This window comes from Lepus europaeus, chromosome 19, assembly GCF_033115175.1.
Source record: "Lepus europaeus isolate LE1 chromosome 19, mLepTim1.pri, whole genome shotgun sequence".
Lineage (NCBI taxonomy): Eukaryota > Metazoa > Chordata > Mammalia > Lagomorpha > Leporidae > Lepus > Lepus europaeus.
The window spans coordinates 17,723,561-17,749,535 of NC_084845.1; the positions used below are offsets into that span (position 1 = coordinate 17,723,561).

Genomic DNA, 25,975 nt, shown 5'->3' on the forward strand with positions numbered 1-25,975 from the left:
CAGGTCAGGTCATCCCCACCTTCTGGGCTCACTGACCTGGGGCTCTGGATGTCAGGCCTTGGCCACGTCCAAGGGCTGAGGCTTTGAGCAGGGTCCTGGGTCAGGCTTCTTGCCTTGATTGGTACGTAACTTACGAATGGCAAAATGCGTGCATCATGAGGGCTCAGTGTAGTGAATCTTGACAAATGTGGCGGCCCAGAAAACTCCCCTCGCCCCCTCTCCAGGAAGGCCCCCAGCCCTGAGTTCCTATCCCTGCGGGTCAGTTTTGCCTGCTCGCGAGCTTCATAGGAGCATGGGCCTGCTCCAGGTTGTGTTCTCAGAAAGCGCACTCTGCAAAATGGCATCAAGGAAAGTTCTGGGTTGCCAGAGTGTCTGTCCCTGGGAGGCCTCCCTTGCTCGCCCCCACGTGGCGCCTCTGGCCAGGACTGCAGGCTCTGGCTCTCCTCTACTGAAGAACTTTCTGCTGTGCCCAGTAAGGGACGCATCAGAAGGGCTTTTCTTGACGCTGACCTGACTGCTCGACGCGCCTGCGTGTTTCCGTTAGGCACGCGGAACACCAGCCAGGTCTGTCCTGCCTGGCTACATAACTACAGGCTGCGACCTAACCTTCCACTCCTCAGCTGGCTCCTCTGTAAGATGGGATGATGGGGCATGCTGAGTCATGGGGCCGGGGGCTGGTGTGGAGGCACAGACAGAACATCTCTGTCACTCTGCCTTTCAAATCGATCCGTCTTTAAAAAAAAAAAAAAAAAAAAAAAAAACGCACTGGACTGGGGATTCATCCGCTTGATGTTCTTTTTTCCCAGCAAGCTATTCCTTTATACATTTTAAAAAAGATTTATCTAGTTAAAAGAGTTAAAGGGACAGGGAGAAGGAGAGAGGAGTGGGGAGGGAGAATCTCCCATCCACTGGTTCACTCTCCTGCAATGGACAGGGCTGGACCAGGTTGAAGCCAGGAGCCAGGAGTGCAGGGCCCAAGCACTTGGGCCACCTTCTGCTGCTTTTCCAGGCTATTAGCAGGGAGATGGTTTAGAAGTGGACAGCCAGGACATGAACCGGTGCCCCCATATGGGATGCCGGCATCACAGGCAGTGGCCTATCCCGCTACGCCACAGGGCTGGCGCCGACTTGACACTCTTCTAAGCCAAGCTCCAGGAACAGTGTCCAGCTATTGTCACTGCAGCAGTACAAACTGCAAGTGTCTGGGCCCTGGGCCCGGGTTCAGCTGGGGGCCCCTCTGGCCCTGAGTGGGTCTCTGGCAGCGTGGACTCTCCCCTTCCCTCCTCACATGCCAGGTGGGTCTGATCAGTGGCATCTGTATCATCGTGGGCACCATCATCGGCTCTGGGATCTTCATCTCCCCCAAGTCTGTGCTCAGCAACACGGAAGCTGTGGGACCCTGTCTCATCGTCTGGGCGGCCTGCGGGGTCCTTGGGACTCTAGGTATCGGGTGCCGCTCCCCGTGCCCCCAGCGCTGTCTGTGCCCTGCCTTTGATGCTGGGCTCCCCTTCCATGGGCCTGGGCAGGGAAGGGCCAATCAGGCTGCGACTCAGTGACCCAGGGCTGGACTGCGGGGCCACTTGGAGGGAGAGGACCATGCCGGGCTGGCCTGAGCACCAGCCTTCACACGGGGGGCTGAAGCCTTCCTCAGACCAGGGCAGACCTCACAGTGGGCTCTGGGGAACCCTTCCTCTGTGTGTTCCAGGGGCTCTGTGCTTTGCGGAGCTCGGCACCATGATCACCAAGTCGGGGGGTGAGTACCCCTACCTGATGGAGGCCTTCGGCCCCATCCCCGCCTACCTCTTCTCCTGGACCAGCCTGATGGTCATGAAGCCCTCGTCCTTTGCCATCATCTGCCTTAGCTTCTCTGAGTACGTGGCGACGCCCTTCTACTCGGGCTGCGAGCCTCCCAAAGTCGTCGTGAAGTGCCTGGCCGCCGCAGCCATCAGTGAGTACCCACACCTGCCACCCGGGCAGCCCCAGCACAGAGGGAGTCTGACCTTGGTCCTCCACGTCCGGAGAGAAGCCGTTCTGGGGGTGAGGGGGGGACAGGGCAGGGCTGGCTCCTGGCCCTGGCCATCCCTGTGGTGCTGAGAAGCCGCGCGTGTGCAGGCTGCGGCTGCAGCAGGGCCCTGGGTCGCAAAGGGCATCTTCAAGGTCCTGAAACCCCTTTGTTTGGATCCTACCCTCTTGGCATGCAGGAGATAAATCCCACTGGGGGGGGGGGGGCAGAAAGGAAGCTCCCGGCAGGGCCTCCTGGAAACCCCACAAGCAGAGCGCTGCCCCCTTGACCCCCCCCAGTGCTCATCACCACGGTGAACTCGCTGAGCGTGCGGCTGGGCAGCTACGTGCAGAACTTCTTCACAGCGGCCAAGCTGGTGATCGTGGCCATCATCATCATCAGTGGCCTCGTCCTCCTGGCCCAAGGTGACCAGCGGCAGGACGGGAGGGCGGGCCCGCCACCCAGAGCCATCCTGCCCCGGGAGCCTGTCTCGGAGGACGCCTGGCAGGGCTCCAGTGGTCTCCGCTTCCCAGCGGAGGAACCCTTCTCTCACACAGAGATGAGCGCAGAGTTGCCGTGTGCTCAGCTGACACCCACCTTGTGCTGTCTGGCTCACTTACAGGAAACACGAAGAATTTCGAACGTTCCTTCGAAGGTGCGGAAGTTTCAGTGGGAGCCATCAGTCTGGCACTGTACAATGGGCTCTGGGCTTACGATGGCTGGTGAGCTGGGCACTCCTCAGATGGCACGAATCGGGCGGGGTTCCTTCAGACTAAGTTCATCTCTTGCAGGGACTTCCCCCTTCTGGGGTTCAGTGTAACCCTCAAAGTCACCTTCACATTTCCCGTATGTGACTCACCCAACTCCTTATCTTTTGTTCCTCTGAGGTCCCAGAGACACCCAGACACCCGTGCTTCCCCCAGTTCTGGCGGGGCGCCTGTCCCTGACCCAGGGCAGGCAGTGGTGGGGCCCCGAGCACGGTCCTTCCCTGGCAAATCCAGGCGCAGCTGGATGAGAGGCAGCCACGATGCCCAAGCACTCACCAAGGCTGAGAACATCCAACAGCGCTCGTGTTTCCACCTCGAGACTCGTGGGCTTGGTTGATGAGAGTCTGTTGATGGGTCTCAAGGGGCAATGGCGGCCGCCCACCAGGCTGGTCTTTCCTTCCCGAGAACCATTTCTAGGTTTCATTCCCTTTGCAGACAAAGGATCTCCCGTTTTATTCAGAGCACCTGGCTTCTTGCTGCTCCTGATTACTTTTGAAAATCCACAGGATTCCTGTGGAAACTGCCAGAGGTGCAGGTCGTGGTAGAACCCCGAACTCCGCTGTCACCAGGCCTTCCAGAACTTTCCCTGAATTCCTGCCGGGGTGTTTCCTGATGGCGGAGAATCTTGAATGAGGCCAATGTTTCGTGTGCTTCCCTCCTCCATTAGAACCTTTTTTCATTGCTATAGTGAAATGGCTGCAGTCGGGTAACTATAAAGAGAAGAGCTTTATGTTGCCCAGAGCTCTGGAGGTTCAAGGGCGTGGGGCAGCATGGACTTGGCTGTGGTGGGAGGCAGAGACCACACCTTGAGGCAGGGAGACGGAGAGAGAGAGAGAGAGACAGCCTCCAACATGCCTCAGCAAAACAAACCAAACTCAAGGTTCTGTCTGCTCTGCAGGAATCAACTCAATTACATCACAGAAGAACTCCGGAACCCCTTCAGGTAGGGGAGCCGGAAGGGCAGGGCCCCTCTCACTGGCAGCTGGCCCGAGGCAGAGCCCTAGCTGCCTTTATTTCTGGGTGGTGTTGCCTTGCACAAGCGGCTGAGGGGGAGAACTCCAGTGTGAAAATGTCCCCTGGCTCTGCCCGAGGGACAGGGCAGGAGCGGCCCTGGACCGTGGAGGAAGTGCCTCCGCCGGCCCCTCTGCTCTCGCCCTCCCAGAAACCTGCCGCTGGCCATCATCATCGGGATCCCGCTGGTGACCGTGTGCTATATCCTCATCAACATCTCCTACTTCACGGTGATGACGCCCACGGAGCTGCTGCAGTCCCAGGCCGTGGCTGTGGTGAGTGCGGGGGCTGAGGGCTGGCCCCAGGGCAGCCAGAACAGACAGGTGAGGGCGGGTCATGGTTTGGGTCCCCTGGGGCCACTGCCGGGTGACTAAGTCTTGGGGTACGGGGCCAGTCCCAGAGAGGGTTCAAGGACCCGCGAGGCCCAGGAGCGGGGGATTTTTGTGGTCGCTGAAGAGGAAAAAGGCAAAGGAAAAAGGCTCTGCAGGACCAGCTCTCTCCACCATCCTCAGAGGACCCGAGCCCACGGGGGATGTGGGTGGGGGCGCCTCTTGGAGGCATGAAAGGCCTCCAGGACCCCTCTCGCTTCCCTCCTAGACCTTTGGGGACCGTGTCCTCTACCCAGCCGCATGGATTGTCCCAGTGTTCGTGGCGTTTTCAACCATCGGTGCTGCTAACGGGACCTGTTTCACAGCTGGCAGGTAGGGGCCCTGGCTCCAGGGTGGGCATAACCCTACCCGGGAGAAGACAAGCTCCCTAGGCCCCCGGGGCTCCGCCAGCTGAAACCCTTCTCTCGGGGCCCTTGGGAGCACCGTGGCAGTCAGAGAAGGGACCGGGCTCCACGCCATGCTGCCAACTGGCCAGCAAGGCTGCCACTCCACACTAGGCGCAGCTGAACCCAGCAGGGGGCTGGCGGAGGGACAGGGGCAGTGCCACCGGCCCGGTGACTTTACGCATTGGACGTTTTATGTTGTATTTTTCCACCTGTTGAGATTCGCCAAGCATCAAAATACAGACACGCACTAGACCAGGAATTTAAGGGGCCAACTAGTTAATATCCCGGGCTCGCGGGCCCTGGCAGCGTCTGTGGCTCCTCCAGCCTGCCGTCGCAGGGCACAGCCAGCAGCAGCTGTCGGTCAGTTCCCATACAACCTCACTGATGGACAGGCCGGGCCTCTAGGCCTCGAGACCCAACATGGCTGGACAGTGACCAGTGGCAGCCCGGTCCACTCGCACCGGGCGGGGTCCTTCCCGGAAGCACCGCCACACTCACCAAAGCCTGCGCTCAGCAGTCCAGGGGGCCCAGAGGACGCCTCTAGCGGAGCCCACCTCAACGTCCCCATTTGAAAAGCTGAGAGGCACGCCAGAGATCGTTCTGCTGAAGCCAAGTGCATGCAGTACCAGTTCTCCATCTGTGTTCTTTTTTTAGATTTTTGCCTTTCTATATGAATGGTATTTTTTAAAAAATTTTATTTATTTGAAAGGCAGAGTTAGAGTGAGTGAGTGGTAGAGACAGAGAGAGGTCTCCCATCTTCTGGTTCACTCCCCAAATGCCTGCAATGACCAGGGCTGGGGCAGGCCAAAGCCAGGAGCCAGGAGCTTCTTCCAGGTCTCCCACGCGGGTGCAGGGACCCAAGCACTTGGGCCATCTTCCACTGCCTTCCCAGGCCATAGCAGAGAGCTGGATCAGAAGTGGAGCGGCCGGATCTCAAACCGGTGACCATATGGGATGCCAGCGTCACAGGCAGCAGTGTAACCTGCTATGCTACGCCAGCCCCTAGAACCTATTCTTTGAATTCTGAAACTCTGAAATATATCAGTCTTTAAAAAGTGTATGGAAAATGTGTTGTGATGGAAAAAAAAATATGGATTTCAGAATTCTTTTTGCACCAAAACAAACTTATTTTTGAGTCCAGTTCCCACAACCTTCCTGAAGTCCCCTTGTGTGACACACTGTGATTAACCATGGTCACTTTGCCGGGCAACAGGTGCCAGAACCCCTTCTTCTGGCCTCTCTTTGGCTACCAGCACCCCCTCCAAGGCCACCTCCCCTCTGCCATTCCCTGCTTCCAGGAGTCTGGAATTTTGGGATTGCACCTGTGAGATCATGTGATGGTTGCCTTTCTGTGCCCAGGCTTACTTCCCTTGGCACAGCCAGTCTTCACAGCACATTTTTAGCCTTTCATTTGTTCCTGGGTGCTGGACTGCCTCTGTATCTTGGCTATTGTGACTGCTGCTGCAATGAACACCTTGCCATACTGATTTAGACTTTTCTGGAAGTTTAACCAGAAGTGGGATGCTGGATCTCACAGTAACCCTATTTTTGATTTTTTGAGGAACCCCTGTTTTGTTTTCAAAAATGGCTACGCTAATTCCCGTTCCCACCAAGAGCGTCTTCCCCACCTCCTCACCTTCACTTTTTGGATAGCGGCCGCTGGAACAGGTGTGAGACAGTGCACTGCGGTTTGTATTCCCGTTTCTCTGACGACAAGTGATGCTGAGCCTACTTCATGGAGCTGTGGCCTCTGTGTGCCTTCCTTTCTGTTCAGGTCCTTTGTCACCTTCACAGTTGTTTGCGTGTTCTCTGGGGTTCCCTGTGTACTCTGGAAGTCAGCCTTCAGTCTGATTGTGCTTTGCAAGTATTTTCTCGCAGCTGGAAGGTTTCCTCTTCACTCTGTTGTTTTCTGTCCTGTGCAGAGGCTTTTCAGTTGGCTGCCACCCCAGTTGTCAATGTCTGCACTTGCCGCTTGTGCTCTTGGGGTCACACACGAGAAGCTATTGTCCAGACCAATGGCCTGTGGCATTCCCGTTACCTTTGCATGGTCTCCCAGTTAGGTCTTTGGTCCATCTGGATAAGGGGGACAAAGGATCAGCGTACGCGTCACCAGTTTTCCTGTGTCTGTAGGGATTGTAGAGCCTTTGGGAGCTCGGGGGCAGGGCTGCACGGGGAAGTGCTGGGTCTCCCACTCCACGGGCGTGGACTGCTGTTTACCTGGGTCATCTCTGATTTTTTCTAAAAATGTTCTGGAGTAGTTGTGGGTTTACAGTTCTTACACATCTTTTGTCAGATTTATTCCGAAGTCATATGTTTTCATGCTATTATGAGTAACAATGGCTCACTCTGAGTATATAAAAACACAACTTTAATAGCCCTACTGAGGTATAAGTACCATAAAACTCACCCTTAGTAAAGGTGCAGCTCAGTTACGTTAGCAGGTTTATAAAGCTGTGTGAACCCCAGCACAATCAATCCCAGGACATTCCCATCAACCCAAGAGCTCCCTCATGCCGAACGTTGATCTCTGTTCCTACCTCCAGGCCCAGGCGAGATCTAATATTCCATCTCAGTGGAGTTACCTGTCCTTTGCAGTTGGGATTGTGTTACACTGATTTATGTTGTATATATATTTTTTTGAAATATGTATTTATGTATTTATTTGAGAGGCAGAATTACAGAGAAGGAGCGACAAAGGTCTTCCATCCTCTGCTTCACTCCCTGAATGGCTGCAACCACTGGAGTTAGGCCAATCCAAAGCCAGGAGCCAGGAGCTTCTTCTGGGTCTCCCATGTGGGTACAGAGCACTTAGGCCATCTTCTGTTGCTTTCTGAGGCTATTAGCAGGGAACTGGAACATGGGACATGAACCAGTGTCCATATGGGATGCCAGCACTGCAGGCAGAGGCTTTACCTACCACACCGCAGCGCCAGCCCCTGTATATGTTTCTTAAAAAGGGTTTTGTTTGTTTGAAATGCAGAGGGAGGAAGGGGGCGGGGAGAGAGCGACCGAGCAAGTTTCTATCTACTGGTTCATTCTCCAAATGTCCCCAACAGCCAGCGCTGAGCCAGGCTGAAGCTAAAGCCAGAAACTCCATCCAGGTCTCCCATGTGGGAGGCAAAACCCAGTACTTGGCCCAGCATCTGCCTCCTTCCCAGGTGCATTAGCAGGGACCTGAGCTGGAAGTGGAGTAGCTGGGACTTGAACCAGCCCTTCCACATGGGATGCCAGCATTGCAGGTCGGGGCTTAGCTTGCTGCACAACACCAGCCCCTGTTGTATACCATTTTTATGGAGTCCAATCGGGGATGTTGCCCTAATGGACTCTTAATTTTCTATCTCACATAGACAAATCTTCCTCCCTTCTTTTAAGATTATATACTGAGCTGTTCCCTTATAATTTTATTTTCTCCAATCCTTTACCTGCTGTCCTACTACTATTTTTTTTTTTTTACTTTTCATGTGATATCTTAGAAAATCACTTTCTTTTCTTTTTTTTTTTTAATTTTTTTTATTTATTTATTTTGACAGGCAGAGTGGATAGTGAGAGAGATAGAGAGAAAGGTCTTCCTTTGCCGTTGGTTCACCCTCCAATGGCCACTGTGGCCAGCGCATCGCGCTGATCTGAAGCCAGGAGCCAGGTGCTTTTCCTGGTCTCCCATGCGGGTGCAGGGCCCAAGCATCTGGGCCATCCTCCACTGCACTCCCGGGCCACAGCAGAGAGCTGGCCTGGAAGAGGGGCAACCGGGATAGAATCCGGCGCCCCAACCGGGACTAGAACCCGGTGTGCCGGCGCCGCAAGGTGGAGGATTAGCCTGTTAAGCCACGGCGCCAGCCCCTACTACTATTTTTTAATCATTTTTTTTCCTTTTTGGTTTGAAATGCCATTATCATTCCCATGTGTACCTGTTACACTGTTTCACTGTGCTTTGTTCTTGTTATTGTCATGCTTCTTAAAACAGTTTATAGCTTTCGTGATTAAAATCTGGTAGGACTCATGCTGCTGTCAGACTTCTCCTGGCCTGTTTAGCTTTCCAGATGTGTTTATCATAATTAAATCCAATTACAAAAGTTACTTCCATTAAAAAAAATGGAAAGGCAGAGCCACAGCGCAATCTTCCGTCCTTTGGTTTACTCCCCAGAGGCCTCAACAGCCAGGACTGGCACTCGGCCCGGTTCTCCCATGAGGGTGGCGGGGACCCGTGTGCCCGAGCCGTCATCTGTTGGCCCCGAGGGTGCCCACGAGTAGGAGGCTGGAATCAGAAGCCGAGTCAGGACTCAAACCCGGGCACCCCAATATGAGATGCAGGCACCCCAGGAAGCAACTTAACGACTGTGCCACCTCTACTTCTGTTAAAAAAATGTGTTAAAGACTTGAAAGGCAATGGGGGGCGGGGAGAGATCTTCTCTCTGCTGGTTACTCCCCAAATGACCGCAGCTGTCCAGGTTGGTGCAGGCTGAAGCCAGAACTCCATCCAGGTCTCCTACACGGGTGGCAGTGGTGCAGACACGTGGGCCATCTTCCACAGCTTTCCCAGGCACATTAGCAGGGAGCTGGACTGCAAGTGGAGCAGCTGGGACACAAACGGGCACCCATATGGGGTGCTGATGCTGCAGGCAGTGGCTTAGCCCACTGTGCCACAGCACCAGCCCACCCTCCCCATGTAGGGCATTTACGTATTAATTTATGGAGAGCTGATGAAATTTAAGTAGTTCACAGCATCATCTTGGGCCTAAATCTTCCTTCCATCAATGCCCTTCCAGTTTCACTGCCTGTTTTGAAGTTCAATATGTAATTCTAACTAGGTGGGTCTTACTGGCCTGTATGTTCCTGCCTTCTTATTGCTTTGTAGCGTCATAGAATGTGAACTCTGCACCAGTTGTAAAGAAGTTATAAAACTTGGGGTGGGTACTGTGGCAGAGCAGGGTGAGCCGCCACTTGCGACACCTGTGATCCATAAGAGTGCCTTTTCCAGTCCCGGCTGCTCCTCTTTCAGACCGGCTCCCTGCTCATGCACCTGAGCAACAGTAGAAGATGGCTCAAGCACTTGGTCTCTGCCACTCAAGCGGAAGACCCTGATGGAGTTCCTGGCTCCTTGCTTTGCCCTGCGTTGTGTGGACATTTGGGGAGTGAACCAGCAGGTGAAAGAGCTGCCATTCTGCTTTTCAAATAAAGCAAGCGCACAGGCATGAAATCATTAGGTAAACACAGCAGTGACATGTAAACAAGCCACTGCCTGCAATACCAGCATCCCATATGGGTGCCAGTTTGTGTCCTGGCTGCTCCACTTCCAATCCATATCTGGGAAGGCAGTGGAAGATGGCCCAAGTGCTTGGGCCCCTGCCACTCACACGGGAGACCCAGATGGAGCTCGGGGCTCCTGACTTTGGCCTGGACTGGCCTTGCCTGTTGTGGCATTGAGTGAAGCTCTGTCAATCTGCCCTCCAAATAAAAAATTAAGTAAACACATCACTGAAAAAAAATTTTTAAAAGACCTTATTTTGTGGGTCACCTTTCGTTTTCTATGGCTTTGACAATAATGTATCTTCTACAGTTGCTTCATATTTTTGTATCATTATCAAGCCTTTTACTCGTACTGTTCACATCCTCTGCTATGACAGCAGTTGGCCCAGTTTTTGTCTGCTGTTTCGAAGGCCCTGGCTTCTGCTATCTCGGTAGATGATTCCTTCTGTGAGCTGAAACTCTCCGTCTTTTTAAAGCCTTAACAGGTCTGCTGCCACTGTGGGTACTCTATTTGGGCTGTTTTTGGTCACAGGTTCCTCTTATCTCCAACCTCTCAGTGTCCTCGGGCTTCATTCTGTCTGGACAAATCCAACCTGTCTCTGGCAAACACTGTGTTTACATTCAATGTGATTACTTTTTTTTTGACTGGCAGAGTGGACAGTGAGAGAGAGAGAGAGAGAGAGAGAGAGAGAAAGGTCTTCCTTTTTCCGTTGGTTCACCCCCCAATGGCCGCTGCAGCCGGTGCACTGCACTGATCCGAAGGCAGGAGCCAGGTGCTTCTCCTGATCTCCCATGCGGGTGCAGGGCCCAAGCACTTGGGCCATCCTCCACTGCCTTCCTGGGCCACAGCAGAGAGCTGGCCTGGAAGAGGGGCAACCGGGACTAGAACCCTGGGGTGCTGGCGCCGCAGGCGGAGGATTAGCCTAGTGAGCTGTGGCGCCAGTCATTGACATTTAATTTCTAACATATTACTCTATTTCCTTGGCTTGTTAAAAATCTCATCCTGAATTAAGTCCATCAAAGTTTCCTTATTCCCCCTATTTTTATGTGCAGGTTACATGTTTGCTCTTTTAGTGAGTATGCTCTATTTGACATCACTGCCTACTGGCAGACTGGTGTTCCAATTCCCTGCCTTTACAAGAGCTAATCCCTTTCACACTGTCCAGTATTTCCAGCTATACCTGGTTTATGACAAGCCCCTGCCTCCAAAAAAAGTGACGTCATTACCAAACCAAGCAAAGCCCAGGACTTAGCACATGCCAACATGTGTTCATTTTTTCCTTAACATGGCTCTTTTTTTTTTTTTTTTTTTTGGACAGGTAGAGAGATAGAGAGAGAGAGACAGAGAGGAAGGTCTTCTTTCTGTTGGTTCACCCCCTAAATGGCCGCTACAGCCAGCACTGCGCCGATCCAAAGCCAGGAGCCCGGTGCTTCTCCTGGTCTCCCACGCAGGTGCAGGGGCCCAAGCACTTGGGCCATCCTCCACTGCCTTCCCGGGCCACAGCAGAGAGCTGGCCTGGAAGAGGAGCAACCTGAACTAGAACCCGGCGCCCATATGGGATGCCAGCGCCGCAGGCAGACGATTAACCAAGTGAGCCACGGCACCGGCCCCTAACGTGGCTCTTTGAAATCCCCTGCTGTGAGCTGTCCTCGTGCTAGAGAAGACTAGGGAGTGCAGAGTGGGTGCCTCCGTCCATCTGAAAGCGCATTTACCTTGCCAGCGTCTTGAACGCCAGCTGACTTACATCGGATTCCAATCTGAAGATGTTCCCTCATCACTCAGGATACCGTTCCTCATGACGTTTGCTATAGCTCATGCTAACTCAGGGGCTCATCGTCTAAATTCAGCAGCCTGGAAGATTCTCCTTCTTTGCGATGTCTACATCCGGGGCTCTCGGTGTCTCAGGTCCAGCGCTGTTCTCCGTGTCGTAAAGCTTTCTGCATTTTAAATTCGCCTTACGTTGTTTCTGATCGTGAATTTCCCGTATTTCTCACCTGCGTTTTCCACCTCTCTGTACTTCAGATCCAGGTTCCAACCCATTTTTTTCATTGGTCTCTAACGGTAACTTTAATTGTGGCCACTTTTTGAAGAAGTGCTTAGACCATCTTCTTCTCGACTCTGTTTATTTTTTCATCTACTCGGGAGGCAGAGTGAACTAGCGGAGAGAGAAACCTGCATTCCATCCACTGGTTCACTCCCACATGCATATGCAGGGGCCGGCTGGGGCTGGGCCCGTGCACCTGAGTCACTGTCTGCTGCTGGCTCAGAGGCACTCTGAGGCGGGACTCGGGTGACCCAGAGGCGGGGCAGCCGGCACCTGGACGCGGGACGCAGTGCCTTTCTCGAAGGCGTTAAGCAGTCCTCCAGATTACCGGATTATTCCCGTGTGCGGAGCCGCCCCTCATTTGGCTTGTTTCCTAGCATAGGATCAGCACCGCCTGTCTGCCTCTGCCGGCAGCCCTAGGTGCTGAGGTCCCCGGCTTTCCCCCCAGGACCCGTGTTTCTGGCATGTTTTAAGCCTCAGAGCAAAGACCTCGGGGCCTCTCCAACTGTCTCTTCCTGCTCTGCTGACTTCACGCCGGGTGCCTTCCTCTCTGCCGCTCTTCGGTCCTGGTTCCTCCTCCAGGAGGGCAACCAGGCCGCCCAGCGGGCCCTCTGTGGCCTCAGGAGTGGGACTCGGGACACTAACTCAGGGCCTGTGGGACAAGCTGCTGATGGCCGTGTGCTTGTTTTTCAGACTCGTTTACGTGGCTGGCCGGGAAGGCCACATGCTCAAAGTGCTCTCTTACATCAGTGTCAGGCGCCTGACCCCAGCCCCTGCCATCATCTTTTACGTATGTATGGGACCTGCACAACAGCGCCCACCTGGAGGGCAGAGGGCCCCCCAGCTTGCACGGTGACAGATGCGCACCGCTAAGCCCAGGTTCCCAAGATCCTCGCATTGTAACAGAACCCAGGACAGTTCAAACAAACAATTCACCTGGCTGCATGCCCGGAATTTATCCACGACAGCCCCTGTGTGGATCTTCCACGTGTGTCCTTTGTCCTGGGTCCTTCTTTTTATTTTTTGACAGGCAGAGTGGATAGTGAGAGAGAGAGACAGAGAGAAAGGTCTTCCTTTTGCCGTTGGTTCACCCTCTAATGGCCGCCGCGGCTGGCGCGCTGCGGCCAGCGCACCGCGCTAATCCGATGGCAGGAGCCAGGTGCTTCTCCTGGTCTCCCATGGGGTGCAGGGCCCAAGCACTTGGGCCATCCTCCACTACACTCCCTGGCCACAGCAGAGAGCTGGCCTGGAAGAGGGGCAACTGGGACAGAATCCGGCGCCCCGACCGGGACTAGAACCCGGTGTGCCGGCGCCGCAGGCAGAGGATTAGCCTAGTTAGCAGCGGCGCCAGCCTTGTCCCGGGTCCTGCTAACAAACGACACTGGCCCACTGGCCCAGAGAAGACTGATGCATTGTATTAGTGGTGACTGACAGCAGCCACTCCCGACTCAGAGGTCAGGGCCTCTGTGGGGGATGGTCCTCGGTTGTGTGTAGCCACTCTGGCTGGGGTCCCCAGACACCCACATTCCTAGCCTCCTGTCCAAGCTCCCCACCCCTCGCTGTCCATCAACCTGCTCACCATGGAGACAGCGAGACCCACAGCGGGGAAAGACAAGTCCAGGGCCATGCAACCAGCACAGGGCCAGACCAGACCTGAGCTCCATCGTCTGAGGCCCTTGCCTGTGAGAACTCTGCAAGGCAAAGTCACCGTTAGGCAGGGCTGGTCAGACCCGTCCACACTCAGTCCTTGCTTCTACCACAACTTCAGATGTTCGGCTTTCCCAAGCCGCTGCCCAGGCTTCAGAGAGCAGACCCCACGGCCAAGTCCGGTTTAACCCCTGCCCGGGTGGGCTGCCCGGGGCCTCTGTCACGCTAGTGCTTGTGCACAGGGAAACCGCTGCTTCGGCCTTCTGCCAAGTGGCGAGGACCAGGTTTTCATGCACTGATGAGCTAAAATTTGCTCTCTGTCTACAGGGGATCATTGCGACCATTTATATCATTCCTGGGGACATAAACTCACTCGTCAATTACTTCAGTTTTGCCACATGGCTGTTTTATGGCCTGACGGTTCTAGGACTCATCGTGATGAGGTTTACAAGGAAAGAACTGGAAAGGCCCATCAAGGTAAGCTGAGCGTCCCGTGGTCACGAGCGGCTTTGGTTTCTTACGGTGACGTAAACGGCTCTGCGCTGGAGCAAGAGCCCAGTGAGCAGCGTGTGGTCAGTGCAGGCCGCAGGCCAGGCCAGCGTGTGCACAGCTGTGGGGCGAGGACTCCTAGCCAGTTTCCTTACTGCTTCTTGTAGACAACACCTAAAGGGAGGGGCCTAACAGTATTATGTGGGCATTTATAGGAGATAATATAATCTATCATGTAAAATATCTAAGGGTCAACACCTCCTGGATACCACTGGTTCTGACAGCTGTGGTAGCTCTAACGGTTAGGGTGACTCTCAGAACAAAGGCACAGCCTTTACCAGAAGACACTTTATTTTCTTAAGATTTATTAATCTCAAAGTCCATTATGCAGACAGAAGGAGAGAGAGAGAGAGAGGTCTTCCATCACTGGTCCACTCCTTAGATGGCCCCAACAGCCACAGCTGGGCCAGTCTGAAGCCAGGAGCTTCCTCTGGGTCTCCTAAGTGCTCGGGCCATCCTCCACTGTTTTCCCAGATGCATTAACAGGGAGCTAGATTGGAAGTGGAGCAGCCGGGACTGGAACCAGCATCCATATGGGTCCACAGCACTGCCCACAGAAGACACATTTCTAAAATAGGGGAGGAGGTGACAAAAGAAATGGAGCACATCATATAAGACCCTGGATAATGAGCTGCATGGGGGTGCCCACAAGAACATCTTCCTGGTTAATGTTTTCTTGGGAGAATATGTGTCAGGCTCCTTTGTTGTTGCCTTTTGAAGTTTGTAACAGCTCTAAATTTAAAGGTTTATTTCTTTGAAAGGTAGAGAGAAGGGAAGCCACAGAGATCTTCCATCTGCCAGTTCACTCCCCAAATGGCCAGGCTGGGCCAGGCGCCAGGAACTTCTTCCCACGTGGGTGCAGGGGCTCAAGCACTTGGGCCAATTTCCACTGCTTTCCCAGGTGCATTAGCAGGGAGCTGGATTGGAAGTGGAGCAGCCAGGACTCGACCACAGAGCCGGTCCCAACAGCTCTGTGTAATCTTGAATCTCCTAATCGTTCACTTCCAGCTCATGTTTATATGAGAAAATGAGTAAACTGCCAAAGGGCAGCAGGAAGTTTTCAACAAAACATGCGTGTAAGGTTTGAAGTTACGTCCCAAAGCACCACACACGCCAGGGTTGTGTGCCAGCACAGGGACGCGAGAAGCACGAGTGTCAGGCTGGGCGGCCCTGCGAGAGCCACACGACTCTGCTCAGTGCAGACATCTGTGACGTGTGTGCTGGCTGCGTGGGCTATGCAGACCTCCACTGTTGCTTTAGCTGTTTTTGAGCTGGGAATTTGAATTTTTTTTTTTTTTTATAATGCAAGATAGTTTTCCGACTTGAAATAAGGAAAATACTCTCCTAGGGAGTTTTCCCACACACTGGCTCCCTTCAAGGGCGGAGGACTGACAGAAGTACACGCTGAGTGTTGACAGAAATACGAGTGACGTGAGATGGGAGAACGAGCCTGTCAGCTGTGCACAGCTGGCTTATTGAGAGGTTTTCTTCAGGAAGGTTTATGAAGCTGTGGAAAATCAAAAATAAGGGGCTGGCGCTGTGGCACAGTGGGCTAAGCATCTGCCTGCTGCATGGCTTCCCATATGGGCATCAGTTCGAGTCCCGGCTGCTCCTCTTCCAATCCAGCTCTCTGCTATGGCCTGGGAAAGCAGTGGAGAATGGTCCAAGTGCTTGGGCCCCTGCACCCACGTGGGAGACCTGAGAAGCTTCTGTCTCCGGCTTCAGATCGGCCCAGCTGCAGCCGTTGTGGCCATTTGGGGAGTGGACCAGTGGATGGAAGACCTTTCTGTCTCTCCCTCTGTAACTCTGCTTCTCAAGTAAATGATCTGTAAAAATAAATTAATTAAAGAAAATCAAACATAAAGGGATAGGCAAAGCAGCAGCAGGCAAATTAAAACTCAGAAAACAAGGGCGAGACGTGTCAGACAAGCACCCAGGCCTACAACGTTGCCTAGGACAAAGCCAGATCATTTAGCAATGCGAAATCTCCCGGTGAGGAGATGATGATGAAAATCCATCCACCCAGCCATCCAGCTTCCACACCCTTGGGAAGTGCTTGTAAGCAAAGAGCACAGGACCGGCCGGGAGCAGCGAGCACGGGGACTGAGCACACCTCCTCCAGCCAGCATGGAGCCAGACACGCCACTAGGAAGAGACCCGGGACTGGAAACATCACCCGCTACGGCTCGAACTCCGAACCCCCCAACATGCACCTTTTCAAGTGCATCCAAGACAGGACTGGCAAGTGACCTCCTCTACCACCACAAAGGAAAATTTAATATTTCAAGAAATAATACAAGTCACATTCTCTGTGAGGCAAAACAGGAACTCAAGAAGACAAACCTGTGGGGCCAAGAGGACACGGGCGCTATGAGCGCGCACATGGCTGGAGCAACAGTGGGAGGAGACGGAGGCCCGGGCACCGTCTACACCGCACGTGAAGAACTTCCTCACATTCGATACTTGGATGAATAGACAGGAAAACAGGCAACTCAGAAAGCACAATAACGAATGCAGAAAACCAAGAGCAGAAAAACCTAACAGTGAGAAGCTGAGGTGTCAGGAAGGAGAGACAGTAAGGAATAAGCAATCACTCTGGCTTCATTCAGAGTTCTCCTTTTTCAATGATCTGGAACAAATGAATACCAGGAAAATCTGATTTTAAGAATTTCCCAGCTGGCGCCACGGCTCACTAGGCTAATCCTCCGCCTGCGGCGCCAGCACCCCAGGTTCTAGTCCCGGTCAGGGTGCTGGATTCTGTCCCAGTTGCTCCTCTTCCAGTCCAGATCTCTGCTGTGGCCCGGGAAGGCAGTGGAGGATGGCCCAGGTCCTTGGGCCCTGTACCTGCATGGGAGACCAGGAGGAAGCACCTGGCTCCTGGCTTCAGACTGGCACAGCATGCCAGCCGTAGCGGCCATTTCGGGGGTGAACCAACAGAAGGAAGACCTTTCTCTCTGTCTCTCTCACTGTCTAACTCTGCCTGTTAAAAAAAAAAAAAAAAAGAATTTCCCAGTAAATTATATGAAGATACTTAAAGGCAAGTTTATTTTGGTGCAACTTTTTTTTTAAATCCTTGCCAATGAGGGGATCTTTAAAAAGTTCATGGAAAATGAATATTATGGGAACATTAATTTCATCCAGGTCTCCCATGTGGGTGCAGGGACCCAAGCACTTGGGCCATCTTCCATTGCTTTCCCAGGTGCATTAGCAGGGAGCTGGATCAGAAGTGGAGCAGCCGGGACTCGAACCGGTGTCCATATGGGATGTCAACAGTGCAGGTGGTGGCTTTACCCACCACACCACAATGCTGATCCCCATTTAGCATTGTTTTGAATATACTAGAAAGGGATATAGAAAGAAGAAAGCAATTTGGGGTGTGAGAGGCGGAAAAGAATTTTTAAAGTCTTTAAAACCTTTTGAAGATTGTATAATTACGTATCTGGTAGATACAAAGGAATCAAAGAACAAACTATTAATAAAGTGGTAAGATATAACATCAACACACTGAAATCAACAGCCTTTATACAAATGATATCCAATGAAAAGATAATGGAAAAGAATACCTTGGTCCTCAAAATAAAACTAAACACAAAAAAAGCAAAAATAATCCCCCTGCTGTAGGCATTACGATGCCCACGTCCTATCCCTTTCCGTGGGACCTGCCAGTCAGAGCCAGCTGGGTGCCTGCCACCCATGTGGGAGACCTGGATTGAGTTTTTGGCCCTTGACTATGCCCAGCAGGAATCTGGAAAGTTTTCCCCCTCTGTCTCTTTAAAATTTAAATTACGTATCAATGTAAGGAGGTTAGATCTCTAGGTGGGAAACTATAAACTACATCTGAAAGACCACAGACTCTAAACTTAGGGTGCTGATGCGCGAATGAAGTGTAAACTGCTCTGTAAGCCATGAATCAGACAGCTTGCCTAGGACTCCGATTCCAGAAGTAATAAAGAGAAAAAAAATCAGTCTTTTTAAAAAGCAAGTGAAACACACACACAGCAGAATGGGGGCAGTCTTTGCAGGTGATATCCTCTCCTGCCCCCCACAAAAGAAAGAGTTCCCAACAATTGAGATGGGAAACACCAGTCCTTGAAGAAAAAAAAATTTTTTTAAAGTTCAAAGAAAAATGCAAAGGCACTTACACATGAAAACAAACAAGCTCCGAATCCCAGCAAGCTCATCAAACAAGCAGGCCAGAATGAAGAGAAGTAGCTCTTGCGGCCCATCAGGTGGGCAGCAAAGAGGAGCTCACTCCCTTGCCTGTTGGCACTGGGTGTGGAGCCCCGCCCCTCAGGGGCGTTACCTGGCAAAACTATCCAATCATTTACTCTTTGGCCCTTTATCCCAATCCCAAAGAGAAATTGCAGACATGTGACATATACACAAGGTTCTTTCTTGAGGCACCAATTCTATCAGCAAAAGGTTCAACACAACCCAAAAGCTAACAGGCAACACTCAAATGGTGTTTCATCCACAGATACAGTAGTTTGCAGCACCAGAAAACGGATGATCACTAACTACATTTTACTATGTTATCTCTGGGATGTACTGCAGGAACAAGGCCAGGGGCAAAGCTATTATTATGTCATTTGCTACTTCCTAAACAGCAGTGGAAGGTGAACATATAAGTTTATGTATATGTGTTTATTCTCAAAAAAAATGGAAGAAATATGAAAAGGGAAAAAATGAAACCCCAAAATTAACAAAGGAGCAAAAGAAGCCTTGCTTGTGTGACAAGCAGATGACAGCCACGGAGAAGGGGATTACCAAGACTGTTCCTCCCCCTCGTGGGTTAACCAACCACACAGCGCCTTAAATGTCCAATGACTAACGTTCCTACTCATGTAGTTTCTGTGGAATCTCTTATAGGTGCATTATAGAACACAGCAAATAAGGAATTATGTTTACATGATTAAGAAACAAGATTTTCAGGAAAAAAAACACAGACATAAAAAATACATATAATCTTACATTGGAATTGGAAATGTCAGTATGGATATATGAAATTTTTTCCCTTCTTGAAAAAAGTTTTTTCTGTCCTTGCAAAAGAACAGAGAGTCCTCCAGACCCTGCACGATGGTCTTTGAATCCCACTTCCTACTAAACAGGGTTCCCCGGGGAGACGGATGAACCCAGGGCTTTCTATGAGCACGGACAGCACAGCACCTGGGAGCTGGCACTGACACGACACGTGGCCGTCGTGAAGAATGCCACGGCGCCGTGGGCTGGAGCTGGCCAAATACACAGAGTCCCTGAGCCCCTGACACCTGAGACCAAGAATCAAGCATAGCCACCCTGCATAAACGCTAATGCAGAATGACCGCACGGCAGATGAAGTTCTTCATTATACGATTCCACATCGTTAGGTGACTCCTTTGTATCCCCTGGTGAAGTAATGAATGAAGGCGATGGTTAGCAGTGGAGGCTAAAACCACTCAAGCTTCACCTCTAGTTTAACACCATGACGTCACAGGGACATTTCTCGTGGTGGGACTGGACCGCTCTCCCTCTCCTAAGCCCGCTGACACACCTTAGGAATCCCAAAGTGGACAGACATGTGCCTGATGGAAGTGCACTGCTCCACCAGGAAGTATTCGTGCCTCTAAACCTAGCTACCAGTGTGCAAGGGAATACGGGGGACAGAGGCCAAGGTCAATGGCAGCAGCAGGATGCTGTCACAGAAGCTCTATGTCGAGCATAGAGGGTCAGTCTTCCAGTTTGTTTACCACAAAAGGGAGGGAGAATAATGGCACCGAACTCATCAGAGACACACCGAGATCTGTCACAGTGACACGGTGTCCAGTAGGTTCTTCGTATTTTAGGAAAAAGAAAAGGTGGCGCAGATGCACTAAGACTGTCAGGCTGACAGAGGTTACCATACTCCATCAGCCTTGCTCCTCTTCAGTGAAAAACTTCGACAGCTAGACAGACGGACGGACGGACGGACGCATGCAGCCGCACAGCCAGCCCTGACCCCTCACTGACCCCACACTGCTCTGCTTGCAGGTGCCCATCTTCATCCCCATCCTGGTGACCTTCATAGCTGTGTTTCTGGTCCTGGCCCCAGTCATCACTAAGCCAGCGTGGGAGTATCTCTACTGTGTGTTATTTATCTTGAGCGGCCTTGTATTTTACTTCCTTTTCGTCTACTACAAGTTTGAATGGGCTCAGAAAATCTCAAGTAAGTATCAGGGTGGTCTTGCTATGAAAGCACAGAGATGCAGCGTCCCACGCTCACCCCAGCCCCACAGTGCACCACTCTCCCCGGCTTAACACCTCCGGGCCCATCCTGGGCCACCTGTTTCCATCACTTGGCCTGCGAGGCAGGAAGGGAAAGCAAAGCATTTTAAACAGAATATTTGTGAGGGAGGGGGAGGGATGGAGAGGGAGGGAGAGGGAGAAGGAGAGGGTGGAGAGAGGCAGGGGGAAGAGGGGGGAGGGGGGAGAGGAGAGAGAGGGAGACAGCTCCCATCTGCTGCCTCACTGCCCAGGCCTCCCTTGTTTAAGCGGTCGCTTCTGCCTCCCACGGTCTGTGTGAGCAGGAAACTGGCTTCAGAAGGCAGAGCCAGGGCCTGAACCCAGCCACTCCCGTGTGGGACATGGGGTCCTGACTGCTAGGCTAAACACCTGTCCCTCATTTCCTTTTTAACTTAAAATACCTGTAAGCTTAGATTGCCACCGTGACCTCTGTTGAGTGCGGTTCGCTAGTGTTAAGTACGTTTATCTTCGGCGCACCACGTTCCTCTGCCTGACACGCGCGTACCAGCTAAGAGCTCAGTGCCATGCCAGTCGCTCAGTGACAGCCAGGGCTGGGAGTGACAAGGCCTGTGCTGGCCGCAGGTCTCTCCTCCGTCCGGCAGTCATTTGCATCTGTTTTTAAGATAACTATTTTTATTAAATGTATTCTACTTTTTACTTATTTGAAAGGCAGAAAGAAATCTTCCATCTTCTGGTTCGCTCTCCAAATGCCCACAACTGGGGCTGGGCCAGGCCAAAAAGCCAGGGCCTGCAACTCCATGTGGGTCTCCCACACGGGGTGGCAGGGACTCAGGTTCTTGAGCCATCAGTTGCTCCCTCCCAGGATGTGCGTTGTTAGCAGGAAGCTGGATGGGAAGTGGAGCAAGGACGCAAACCCAGGCACTCCAATTTGGGATGCAGGTCTCTCCAGTGGCATCTAAATCATGGCACCAAGTGCCTGCCCTCAACTGTTGTCTCAAAGTTTAGCTGCATAAGCCACTTTCACACCTAAAATCCACTTGTGCCAAAGCCTCCGAGACTCTGAATTACACTTATTTTCTTTACTTCACTATTATATTCATCGTTTGTAAACTGTACGACCAATTTAAGTGCACCAACCCTCCTCATAAAAGCCTTCCCAGGCTCCCGCACATCCCCACCAGGGCCTGTCTCCTGCTCTGTAAGCTCCCTGGAGACAGGAAGTGGGCTGTATACGATGTAATCCCGGATCCAGCAGTGTCTGGCCTATCACAGCCCCATGGTGTTTACGGAGTCCTGTGACCGAAAACCTGCCTACTGTTCACTTTGTCTCACCAGCAAGACGCAGCCTCCCCTGCAGGCACTCCTATGCGTGCTATTTATAGACCACAAACAGGGGGAATAGCCAGGGGAGGAGGAGTAGAACCCAACCAGAGGGCCAGCAGGGACTGAGAATGCCCGAGGATGCTGGGTCCGCTCCACCTCCACTCGCTGGGCCATGAGATCCGGTGCCGCTGCTGACCTGACAGTGGTGAGAGAATTTAGTTCATGTTGATTTGAGTGGAACTGCAGCAACAACATACTGGTGTTTCCACCAAGCGCCCCTCCCTATCCTGAAACAGCCCCTCCCCCATCTCTTTACTCTGACCTACCCTATGCTGGGAAGGAGTGAGGTTGTGGGCGCTCCTACAGAAGGGACAGGAAATGTATTTGTGTAAGAGAAAACAGCCTTTTGGGCCCATGTAGTGGGTGTAGCGGGAAAAGCTGCCACCTTTGATGCCAGCATCCCATGTGGGCACTGGCTCCTGTCCTGGCTGCTCCACTTCTGACCCAGCTCCCTACCAGTGGCTTGGGAAAAGCGGAAGATGCCACCCATGTGGGGACTTGGCCCAACCCTGGCCATTGTGGCCATATGGGGAGTGAACCAGCAAATAGCTCTAATTCTAACTTTCAAATAAATAAGGAAGTCTTAAAAAAAGAAACTTGAATTTGATCATGCCAACAGAGAATCTGGCCAGGATGACAGAATCAGGCTTTGGAAGCCAACGACACAAAATAGATCTTGTTTCTCAGCTCTAGAATTTTTTTTTGACAGGCAGAGTGGATAGTGAGAGAGAGAGAAAGGTCTTCCTTTTTGCCGCTGGTTCACCCTCCAATGGCTGCTGCGGCCGGCGCATCTCGCTGATCCGAAGCCAGGAGCCAGGTGCTTCTCCTGGTCTCCCATGCGGGTGCAGGGCCCAAGGACTTGGGCCATCCTCCACTGCCTTCCCAGGCCATAGCAGAGAGCTGGCCTGGAAGAGGGGCAACCGGGATAGAATCCGGCACCCCAACCGGGACTAGAACCTGGTGTGCTGGCGCCGCAAGGCAGAGGATTAGCCTGTTAAGCCACGGCGCCGGCCTCAGCTCTAGAATATTAAGCAAGCTGCTTCCTACAAAAATTGGTAGGAAGTTGGGTTAAGGTGGTGAAAACCAGTGAGTGATCTTACACTTTAAATAAATAGAAGTCTTAGTGACTTAGACACTGGTAGCGAGTATATGTGTAACTTAGTCTGTTTTCCTAGAGTGTGCATTATTGGTTAGTGGCAGTAAAATACTTGGCAGCTTCCTAATTCCTTAATGGAAACAGCTCAGCTCCAAAGACCCAGCATGGCTCCTGGGACAGCCGTCCGTGGGCACGCTGCACTAACCAACCACCTGTCTGCTGGCTTGTGTTCCAGAGCCGATCACCATGCACCTCCAGATGCTCATGGAAGTTGTGCCACCGGAGCCAGACCCCAAGTGACAAGTCTGTGTCTTGTAACCAACTCAAAGCTGTGAGCAGTTTATTTTTGTAAGCAATATTTGTGGTATTTCTTCCTGATTTTTTTTCTTAAGAAGAGTTGTATCAGATGTTTATGTAATATTATTTTTTGGTATCCTTAATTGTCTGGGTGGGTTCCAGGCGTGTACAATGACCTCGGCAGGTGCAGCCATGGCCCAGCGGCGGCTGCTGTGTGCCTGCCCGAGGGACACAACACGCCCCTGCGAATAAAGTGCATTCCTGCATCGCCGCCAGCACAAGTGTGTTGTCTACGTGCTGCCACCTCTGTCTTGAGCCAGCAGAGGGCACGGCCGGGCAACGTCAGGCTGAAGGAGGCGGCCCTGGAGCAGAGCCGCCATGCACTCACAGGTCCGGGCCCCCCGGGCCCCCAGCAGCCCTCTCTGGCCTCCTGGGCCAGGCAGAAGGGGCCGTGTGTGGGACCTGATGTTGCACGGGGCACGCGGGGGGAAACACTGCGGGACACGTTTCTGTCAGAACACGGAAGCTTTATTGCTAACACAACAGACACCCCCACACCCATGACTGTGCACAACCTCAGAAGCCACGACAAAGGTGCTTTCCCCTTGCACCTCAGAAATTACTCAACGCATGAAATCAGACGCCACAGCAGTACAGAGAGGCGGTGACACGTGCTCCACAGACATTAGGAAAAGCTGCACGTCTGGAAAAGAAACAGGTTTAAGCCCAGCCGCTGCCTGCCCGGGGCTTCCACGCGGCCGACTGAGCCACACCGGGGAGCTGGCCCGCATCGTCTCTTCTCGGACGGCAGGGCCCCCACTGCTTGGCTGGGACACAGACAGCAAAAAAACCCCTTGCTGCTGTGCGGTACAAGAGACCCGACCCAACCCAAGCCTGTGCCGTGGTGAGCACAGGACACGGCGCGGGGGCCTCTGTCCACGACCCCGCCTGCAGCAGCAAGAGCTCCGTCTGCAGAAACCGACACACAGGAGGCGTCAACAGCTTCACCAGCGAAGACTCTGACGCTTCTCCGTCCTCAGAGCCTGTCCAACCCGCTGAGAACAAGGAAACCACCCCTCCCTTCCTGACCAGTCTGCCACCTGCAGGTCCCCCGTGAGAGGGAGGCGCAGCAGCAAGGCACCGCCCCCAGAGCCCCCACGCAGAGCACGCGCGGCTCTGGCTCTGCACAGGCTCCCCGAGGTGGGCAGGGCCTCGCTTTACAGATAAGGAAACTGAGGGCCAGAGTATGACCCAAGGCCGCTCACTGGAGCACGTGCGCTCAGGCATCTGTGCTCCAGGACGTAAAGAACCAAGATCTCCGTGCAGCTGCGATGGGCCAACGTGTTTCCCACTCAGCTGCTCCCGAGGAAGTCCAGGGGGCCTCACGGTTCCCAACAGCTCACCTTAAACCTTCCCCATGAACAAAGAAGCCCACAGCACGAGGGGCAGCCCCGGGCAGCCCACGCTTCTTCCCAGACCTCGGTGACGCCACGTGCTGCAGCCTTCCCCGAGGACGGGGCCGTGCTCGTGTCCAGGCCATCTCAGCAGGTGTTCTGAGTTCCCTCTGGGCACCACGCAGGTCCTTGTAAGTTTCTGCCACAAAAGAACCTGGGAGCGCAGGTCACTCCGAAGCAGCAGCCGCCTCTCCAGAGGGCGCTGGGCCTGCCAGCAGGCACTGTGCGGCCACCGGTACTCACCCCGGCTCCGAGGCAGACCTACTCTGAGGAGCCGGCGGGGACTATCAGCAGTGCTCGGAGGCAGCTATGGCGACCCGGCGAGGCCGCTGCTGAGGGCCAAGGGCAGGTCCGAGGCCATTCAGCACAGCAGGTGAGAGCAGCGAGTGGCCGACTCGAGCCAGCACGTTCCTCACCGAGTGGCAGGGTCTGCGCTGCCAGTCAGAGCTGAGTGCGTCAGGATGAGCCGAGGTGACGGCTGGGCCAGGCAGCATAGCCAGGCCTGGAGGGCCAGCGCGCTGCCCCTCTGCTCCCACCCTCCTGACAACCTTCTCATAGCAACCGCAGTTTAAAATTTATTTGAAAGGCAGAGTGACAGCCCTGGGACAGAAAGAGAGGGGAAGAGAGAGAGGAAGAGAAGAGAAGAGAGAGAATATCTTCCATCTGCTGGTTCATTCCACAAATGGCCACAACAGCCAGGGATGGGCCAGATGGAAACCAAGAGCCCAGGACTCCATCCCACGTGGGTGGCAGGGGCCCAAGTACCCACGGTACTTTGCTGCCTTCCCAGGAGCATTAGCAGGGAGCTGGATTAGAAGTAGAACAGCCAGGATTGGAACCAGCATTCACATGGGACGTCAGTGTTGCAGGCGGAGGCCCAACCTGCTGCGCCACAATGCTGGTCTTATCAGCCTGTTTTTAATTGACCAGGGAATCTGTCACCATTACCAATCCTGAAGCATAAGGTGACCCTTGGCAATAGTTCCTCCTTGAGGTGAAAGACGGTTTGGATAGCATCGCTTCTTTTCTTAACTTCCCACACACGGCAACAGCCACGGTTGTTCCCAGTCTCGGGCTGCCGGCGGGATTTCAGTCTCACTCACTCTCACTCCCGTCACCCTCCGAAGCGCTGCTGCTGGGTCCGACCACCTCTGCCACTTTGCAGGGCAGCCTCTTAGAAGTCACAGCTGCAAGAGTCAGGCATCATCAGAAACATGCTGAGTACGTGGTAATGAGCAAATCTGTCCCCCACCCAAAGACGTGCCTTTGCCTCTAGCTCCACCTTGTGGCTTATTTTATATTTTCATTATTTTAGGCAAGAAATGAGCAGGTCTGCTTGTAAGTAAGTTATTCTAGGGAAGAGAATCTGTGAAAGTGTTGTAAGAAGGTTATGTTTTTAACCACAGGTCAGTAAGTCCCCAGACTGGAACATTTAGCACCAGGACACCCATAAGGAGAACACTGATTTCTGCAGGCTGGCTTTATT

At 53.1% G+C, this 25,975-nt stretch overlaps 2 protein-coding genes across 8 annotated transcripts in view; one reads left to right on the top strand and one right to left on the bottom strand.

Moving 5' to 3' along the window:
- SLC7A9 (solute carrier family 7 member 9) overlaps positions 1-23,161 on the top strand; it is a 30,411-nt gene extending 7,250 nt beyond the window's left edge. For 5 of the 7 annotated variants that reach the window (XM_062176144.1, XM_062176147.1, XM_062176146.1 and 2 more), the window contains 11 exons: positions 1,296-1,443; positions 1,706-1,948; positions 2,302-2,427; positions 2,625-2,724; positions 3,668-3,712; positions 3,932-4,055; positions 4,378-4,481; positions 12,538-12,634; positions 13,819-13,968; positions 20,047-20,221; positions 22,974-23,161. In XM_062176144.1, the coding sequence (XP_062032128.1) occupies positions 1,296-1,443; positions 1,706-1,948; positions 2,302-2,427; positions 2,625-2,724; positions 3,668-3,712; positions 3,932-4,055; positions 4,378-4,481; positions 12,538-12,634; positions 13,819-13,968; positions 20,047-20,221; positions 22,974-23,038 (1,377 nt within the window). In that variant the 3' untranslated portion in view covers positions 23,039-23,161. The remainder of the gene's footprint in view (positions 1-1,295; positions 1,444-1,705; positions 1,949-2,301; positions 2,428-2,624; positions 2,725-3,667; positions 3,713-3,931; positions 4,056-4,377; positions 4,482-12,537; positions 12,635-13,818; positions 13,969-20,046; positions 20,222-22,973) is intronic. The other 2 variants (XM_062176149.1, XM_062176148.1) reach the window with 2 other exon arrangements.
- Positions 23,162-25,058: 1,897 nt separating this feature from the next.
- The window catches only part of TDRD12 (tudor domain containing 12), a gene marked incomplete at its 5' end in the record, with an annotated part of 96,334 nt that continues 95,417 nt past the window's right edge, over positions 25,059-25,975 (bottom strand). Inside the window, one exon of the mRNA XM_062176006.1 lies at positions 25,059-25,676. Within this exon, the coding sequence (XP_062031990.1) occupies positions 25,585-25,676 (92 nt within the window). The remainder of the gene's footprint in view (positions 25,677-25,975) is intronic.